At 41.1% G+C, this 8,001-nt stretch overlaps 1 protein-coding gene across 1 annotated transcript; it reads left to right on the forward strand.

Moving 5' to 3' along the window:
• Nucleotides 1-2,186: 2,186 nt before the first annotated feature.
• Nucleotides 2,187-8,001, forward strand: LOC125309141 (leucine-rich repeat transmembrane neuronal protein 1-like). The gene is made up of 3 exons (XM_048265872.1): nucleotides 2,187-2,727; nucleotides 6,216-7,507; nucleotides 7,987-8,001. The coding sequence occupies exons 1-3, from the start codon at nucleotides 2,187-2,189 to the stop codon at nucleotides 7,999-8,001; spliced, it is 1,848 nt and encodes a 615-aa protein (XP_048121829.1).

Genomic DNA, 8,001 nt, shown 5'->3' on the forward strand with positions numbered 1-8,001 from the left:
AGGTGAGCACATGAAAGTTTCAGGTGAGCACATGAAAGTTTCAGGTGAGCACATGAAAGTTTCAGGTGAGCACATGAAAGTTTCAGGTGAGCACATGAAAGTTTCAGGTGAGCACATGAAAGTTTCAGGTGAGCACATGAAAGTTTCAGGTGAGCACATGAAAGTTTCAGGTGAGCACATGAAAGTTTCAGGTGAGCACATGAAAGTTTCAGGTGAGCACATGAAAGTTTCAGGTGAGCACATGAAAGTTTCAGGTGAGCACATGAAAGTTTCAGGTGAGCACATGAAAGTTTCAGGTGAGCACATGAAAGTTTCAGGTGAGCACATGAAAGTTTCAGGTGAGCACATGAAAGTTTCAGGTGAGCACATGAAAGTTTCAGGTGAGCACATGAAAGTTTCAGGTGAGCACATGAAAGTTTCAGGTGAGCACATGAAAGTTTCAGGTGAGCACATGAAAGTTTCAGGTGAGCACATGAAAGTTTCAGGTGAGCACATGAAAGTTTCAGGTGAGCACATGAAAGTTTCAGGTGAGCACATGAAAGTTTCAGGTGAGCACATGAAAGTTTCAGGTGAGCACATGAAAGTTTCAGGTGAGCACATGAAAGTTTCAGGTGAGCACATGAAAGTTTCAGGTGAGCACATGAAAGTTTCAGGTGAGCACATGAAAGTTTCAGGTGAGCACATGAAAGTTTCAGGTGAGCACATGAAAGTTTCAGGTGAGCACATGAAAGTTTCAGGTGAGCACATGAAAGTTTCAGGTGAGCACATGAAAGTTTCAGGTGAGCACATGAAAGTTTCAGGTGAGCACATGAAAGTTTCAGGTGAGCACATGAAAGTTTCAGGTGAGCACATGAAAGTTTCAGGTGAGCACATGAAAGTTTCAGGTGAGCACATGAAAGTTTCAGGTGAGCACATGAAAGTTTCAGGTGAGCACATGAAAGTTTCAGGTGGCTGAAAGTTTCACGTCATTATGAAAGTTTCAGGTGAGCACATGAAAGTTTCGCCTGAGCACATGAAACTAAACTTTCAAATTTTTTTTGCTCATGTCCCCTTAGGGGCTCCGTACAGAAGGTATTTTCTCTGCAATGAGAAAAAAACTGTAACTGAATTGATGTGACGTTGTCAAGGGGAGGGGAGAAGTTGAGTGGACGTCCCCTCTGATGCTGGCTATTTAAGTGCATCAGCGCACCAACCATCTCAGAGCTTATTTCTTCAGCATACTGAGCACTAGGTATCTGGGTAAGATTTTTCTCTTTATACCTAAAAGCTAACAAAAAGACAAACAAATATATGTTGTTGAAGGTCCTAAGTGATGTTTAACAAACAAATTCTACAATAATGCAGTCTTGATATATTTACTTTTTCTTATAAATACATTGAGAATGTTTTAAATTATTTTGATTAAAGCCTTGGTCTTATGAAATATTATTTATTTTTTTTATTCTAGAAAAATGTACCATTTTGAAGACCCAGGAGTTTCGGAGAAGATCTGAAAATAACAAGGAGTACATGCCAACAGGTAGGCCCACAGTATATTTCTATTTCTTTTATTAGATCAAATGAAACAATCCATTCATATTCACCAAACACAACTTTCCATCTTTTCTTTCCTAGGATGGTGAGGCTGACAGCAGTGCTCGCCCTCACCGTGCTAAGTCTCTGTATGGGACCAGTCTCAACCATCAGAAGACTTAATCACATGTTAGATCTGACGAGCAGCTCATTTCAGAAGTTCCCCCACAATGGTCTCATGTTACTCTACTGGTTCACTGCACATACAGATTTTACCAGTGAAGATGCCATTGTGCCTAAAGATTTTAATCCCAGTATGGGCGACTATGGATGCACAATGTATGGCAACAGAGAGGGGCTTTTCCCAAAGATATCACCTTACACTAAAGATGAGACTATATCATTGGGAATGATATAGAGACTATATCATTGGGAATCTCAAAAATGCGGCAGCTAAATTTCCCACTTATGTTAACCAAGATTACTACAATGCTTACTGTAATTTGAAAGATAGTCAGTACAGCACCACCCAAGACAACACCAACAAGAACCAAGACCGAATCATATTCCGGCTGAAAGCTCTCTCTAGTGGTTTCCATATAATAGATGTCTACATCACGCAGACCACCGCCACAGGTCTCCGTTTGAGTCACACCCATACCTATGAGGTCACAATGCAACTTCTGAGGGAGATCACAGATATCATGCAGCACAAAGCAGCCATTCTCTGTCCATCTCTGAAGTTGAAGGAAGAGCAAGCTCACAGTATGTTTGAAGACCCGAACCTCGCGTGGTTCCTCACCCTTGCCGATTACGATGTCTCCTACCGAGAGCTTTGTCTCAGCAGCACCCACTGCTCTGACTACACCCAAGGAGTCGGGGGGTGCACAAACAGCCTGCACTGCATACCGGGCAATAAGTATGGCGAAGTTTGTGACTGGGACCCGATGAGCCTGAAGGTGGGAACCACAGAGGATGGCCACGCTGTACTGAACTGGACTAATATACCAGACACCAGAGTCGAAGAGGAGGGCATGGTGGTGGCACTGTTTGAAAACGACCACAGCTCAGACGCCCTCGCCGAAAAAGCTGTCGACGGCCTCACCTCGGGCTCTTTCCCCACTGAAATAAGTCTGGACGCGGGGCTTCAGGTGAGGCTCCTACTGAAGCCAAATAAAACTCTCTGGAGAGGCCCAGAGCTTGATGATGCCAACGGCAAGAATCAATTGATTTTAAACTCTTATGCCAGTGTGCAGCTTTTCGCAAGAAACGGAAGAGCCGGTGTACGATTATATGTCAAAAAGTCATACGACTGGAAGGTGAATTTTTTAAATTGGTATATAGGTTATTGTTTGAATACAGGGTCTTCGTATTCGGCTTGGGTGTATATACAGAATATTGTCCAAAAAGTTTATCAGTTTGCAGAATTTGACGTTTATGAGTACGTTTATGAACTCAAAATAAGATCCTCCTCCTGCCTTAAGGTTATGAACCAGGGAGGTTCTAAAGTAGCCACAACCAAGCCTTGGGATGAATAGATGAATCTGCAGGCCAGCGGTAAAGCCAGGGATACCATTGTCTTTCACCCTTGTTCTTCTTCAGCTTTTATTATAACACCTTATTTTCTCTATATGCCGGTAGTAAGCTTTTTTCTTCTTATCTCTGTTTAGAATGGCAATCAAGTGGATGTTATACACAAAATGTAATTGTTTCTGCAGGTTAATGTAACCAACAATCAATAAATGCAAGTGAAATGTTAATTAATGTGTCAATAATTGTTTCCAACATATATCAACAAGAAATCCAACGAGTATTTGGGTCATTCCAATAAGACTATTTGGTCATACCACATGAAATGAGCCAATTTTGGAAAACCTTCCCACAGGACCTGCTCATATTTTCTTTATTCACTGATATTTTGTGCCTCCACATTTAAATTTAAGGAAAGTCTGCAAAGTTATGCCTCCCATCTCAGCAACTACTTCAGACTCTTGGTTTTTGGTTTTCACTAGCCTACAGTATACTTGTACAGATATTTGACACCTGTCAAACGACAGCCTAGATATTTACAGTATCTGTAAACACACTCATCTTTATGACCCTCCTGGAAGAACAAACTGAACAACATTTTTTTCTATTTTCATTGAAAAATCAGCAGCCAAAATGGTCAGGGAGATATTTCTCTTGCTCCTTTTTTAACACTTTCCAACTGGAGCGTTATTGAACATCAGTAAAATTCTGAAGATGGCTCACAGAGACTTAAATTATTGTAAGTCATCTCACAGGGTGACTGTAAAAATGATAAGACATCTTTTGGCAAAACTCGGCTCTAAAATTAAGAAAAAGTTGAATTTTCATCATAACTTAAAACCAGAAAGGGACCTGCACACATGAAAATCCTGTGAAACATCCATGAAAGTTAATCATTTTAACAGGTGTGTGACAGACACCTTAGACACCTGACACCTGTGAATGACACCTTAAGGTATGTAACTGTTTGCGCACCAAAAAACCTGCTTGTGTCATTAAGTTTAACAGGGTAAAATCATTTTCACTATAATCCAATGCCACTTATTGTGATAACAGCACCGTAACTTTATTGTGTGATAATACAGTTTTTTAAAATTGCTTAAGCACAATTTTGAAAACAGGGCCCGTTTTTTTCAAAACACTACACACAATTAGCAGAATCTGTCAGATCTTTTGCTAAATGAATTATAGTTTTTTCAACTGTTTACACAGAAAATCTTTGCACATAACACATGTTTTGAAACATGTCACTCAAACACCATAACCCCATACCAAATCTGCAAAACCATACACTAATTCTCAGCCTTTGACTGAGTTTTTAATTTCATGAAACACTTTGCAAAACACCACACACAATTCTCTCCCTAACACACAAAAATCTATCAGGAAGTAACTTCAAACACAACGTATAAAAATGCCACACTTATTTACCAGTGCATGTGTACTGTAAATACTCATTACTTTACTGAACACCATCCAATAATTGCCTTAGTATAGATCTATGAATAAACAAATGCAAAATGCCTCAAATCTCCAGCAAAATGAAGCACAACATTCAAAATGTCATAAACACATCTCAAAAGCAAACATTCCCCTCACTTCTGTGTCTAAAGTAGAGAAATGTATTTAGTGTTTTGTAAATCACTGTGTGTAGCGTTTTGCAAACAGTGTGAAGCTGATAATGTGCTTATAGTTGTGCAAATCTGGGCTGATGTTTTGCTCCTTGAGTGTATGGTTTCGCTAACTGTGGAATACTTTTGATTTTAGTGTTTATGTAAGCAATCATAAAAAAACTTTAATTCTTATGGTTCTATGAGTTATGGTTTGTATGATATTTGTTTATTTTCGTTATTGATCATTGACATGTATTAACATTATTGATATTATTTTTTCTTAATGTAGGCTTACCAACTGTTTACTGTTAATTTAAACTACTGTATTGTTCTACTTTGTGTCTGCTATATTTGATAAACATATACATAAACATAAACACATAAACATAAACACATAAACATAAACACATAAACATAAATGCTGGTTCAGTGAGTTTCATTAATATCTTAATCTATATCATTAATATCTTAATCTAAGCATTGCAACATGCATGAACTGAACTTCACTCTTAATATTGTGAGACTAGACACTTCCAAATGAATGTATGTGTAATTACGTGTTGTATTCAGAGTTGATTACATACATATTTCAGTGTATTTTGTATGATAACACTTCGTTCATGATTTACACATCCCACAAAAAACATGTGTTTTTTTTTTTTTTTAAGATCTACTTTTCATTTTTGCCACTTGGGGGAAGCATTGGAGAGGGTAGCTGTGTGTGTGTGTGTGTGTGTGTGTGTGTGTGTGTGTGTGTGTGTGTGTGTGTGTGTGTGTGTGTGTGTGTGTGTGAGAGAGAGAGAGAGAAAGCGAGAGAGAGAGAGAAATGAGGCATGCCTAGTTACCTCCTCTTCTCCACACTGAAAGGCACTTGTAAAGACCAAGATTCCTCAGAGGTAACCTACAGCATAGGGTCAGATGGGAGGGTCAAGATCACGCCGTAAAAACAAGCACCATCATCACTAAATTAAAATAGTGGGCCAAGGTTTAAAATGGAATACACTGCATCTGGATTATTTACTCTACTTACTGGACAACCTCACGTAGAGGCAGGTAAGAGGAAAACCTTTTTTTAATGTACTGTATTTGTACTGTAAATATATGGGGCAGGTGAAAGATAGAGGCTACTAGTGCATTCATGTTTTATGTAAGTGTGTGGTGAAGTACACAACTGAATGTGAATATAGAGAATATTTTTAGTGTAGGATAATATTTCAATCTAAATTGGCTTTTCTTGCCTTTTGTAATGATATATAAATGATTGTTTTGTGTATCCCTGTCTGACTTTATCAATATTCATTGTGTCATCTCCTTTCTCCTCTTCAACAGGAAATGTTGAAGGAAGACTTTCTTCACCATCCCCATCCTATCCAGGACTGCACTGTATTACTGTGTATATAAATTTATGACCAGTTCCTACCATTTGTAAAAGAGTTGTTGTGACTTAGTGTGTCAGACAGAGATTCTGTGGCTCCTTTACGATGGCATTCCCCACAGACTGTGTGATGTATTTGTGGCCCATGCGTTCTGTTATCCTGTGTTTGTGTTGGTGTTTGTTAGTGTTTGTGACTTCTTTGGACTCGGAGGGGAGGTGTCCTCTGCCCTGTCGTTGTGAGGGGAGGCTTCGCTACTGTGACAATGCAGAACTCACTGCCGTTCCACAGGATCTCATTGGCTCCTCGGGCCTGTCGCTGCGTTATAACCACTTGCTGTACCTGCCCCAGGGGGCTCTGTTCCAGCTCAACAGGCTGCAGTGGCTCTTCCTGGGACACAACCAGATCCAGAGCCTGGATGAGCGGGCTTTCCTCGGGATGCGCAGGCTCAAGGAGCTGGAGCTGAGCGCCAATCAGCTTCGGCTGCTGCCCAACAGGACTTTCAGGCCTGTACCGAATCTCCGGCTCCTTGACCTGTCCACCAATCAGGTGTCGGCGCTGAGCTCCAGCCAGTTTCGTGGCCTAAGGAAGTTGATGGTCTTGCGTTTGCGCCGGAACTTGCTCACGTCTGTACCCGTTCGTATTTTCCAGGATTTGCGCAAGCTTCGGGTTTTGGACCTCGGGGAGAATCGTCTGATAACACTGGCAAGGAATGCGTTTGTGGGGCTTCTTAGCCTGACAGAGCTGAGGCTGGACCAGAACAGACTCAACCGGGTCAACTTGGGCCTGTTTGCACGCCTCACCTCACTGCGCTCACTCAACTTGAGCCAGAACAACGCTGCTTGGCTGGGCAGAACCCTATACTGGCACTGGCCCACGCTTGAACACCTGGACCTTTCTCGAAACCGCCTGGAGTGGGTGGAACCTACCGCATTCTACGGGGTTCCACGCCTTAAGAGCCTCCTGCTGCATTCCAACCACCTACAGGTTCTTGAACGCAACGTCCTGCAGAACTGGGTCTCACTGGAGAACCTCACACTCTCAGGGAACCCATGGGACTGTGGACAAAACATATGCACCCTGGCAGCTTGGTTAGGCCGTTACCGTGGACAACGAGACAATGGGCCTGTGTGCTCGATGCCCGAGGAAGCTAAGGGTGAGAACGTTCTAGATGCCGTGCATGCTTTTCAAACCTGTCAGCCTCATGTTTTGGACTTCAACGCAGAGAAAAACATTACTGTTGAAATAAACACCAACACAGAAATGGACATCACAGTTGAGACAGACACAGTGGTCATAACAACAGAAACTGAATGGTACATTGTCACAGAGACAACAGAACAAGTTTTAATGGAGGAGTACAAGGAAGAGGAGGAGGAGGAGGAACAGTACAGTGCAGTGGAACCTTTCACAGTCACTCCTGATGCCCCTCCACAAAAGAGACACCTTGCAATGGAAAGGACAATTGTTGTTTCTACAGCAACTCTCCTATTTTTGACTGTTTTTATTTTGACATGGAAATGCTTGGTCAAGCGACAGCAACAAGCACACATACAATCTAAGACAGATCAGCAAACAACAGTTCCTGTGCAAGCATACTATATTAACTACAACTCCCAGAATGCACAAGCATTTTTAAGCAGGAATGGTTATGGAACCTGCACATGTCACATGACCCAGAGATATTGTGAGTGTGTCGTCTGACTGAGTTTGACTTGTTTTCACCAAAGGTTCTCTTAAACTGTAATCTGACGATAATAGGAAGAAAATGTTATTAAAAAGTGGAAATTAAAAGTAATTCTATTACAAGTCCTCCCTTTATCAACATCTCCATCTGTGTCTTTTATCCTTCTTTTAAAACACACATACACCTAATGGCAAGAATAAGTAGCGATCATTACGCTAATATTAGCATAGCATTAATAATAAGGTGATATTCTCACCTCCAAAACCTTTAGGTTGGATTGAGTTAG

The sequence above is a fragment of the Alosa alosa genome, chromosome 16, assembly GCF_017589495.1.
Source record: "Alosa alosa isolate M-15738 ecotype Scorff River chromosome 16, AALO_Geno_1.1, whole genome shotgun sequence".
In the NCBI taxonomy this organism is placed as follows: domain Eukaryota; kingdom Metazoa; phylum Chordata; class Actinopteri; order Clupeiformes; family Clupeidae; genus Alosa; species Alosa alosa.

Excerpts from the sequence above, each read along its gene's own strand:
- LOC125309141 (XM_048265872.1), top strand. The coding sequence starts at position 2,187 with ATGCAACTTCTGAGGGAGATCACAGATATCATGCAGCACAAAGCAGCC. Across the intron at positions 2,728-6,215 it reads AGAGCTTGATGATGCCAACG|TGTTTGTGACTTCTTTGGAC; the intron begins GCAAGAATCAAT and ends GGTGTTTGTTAG.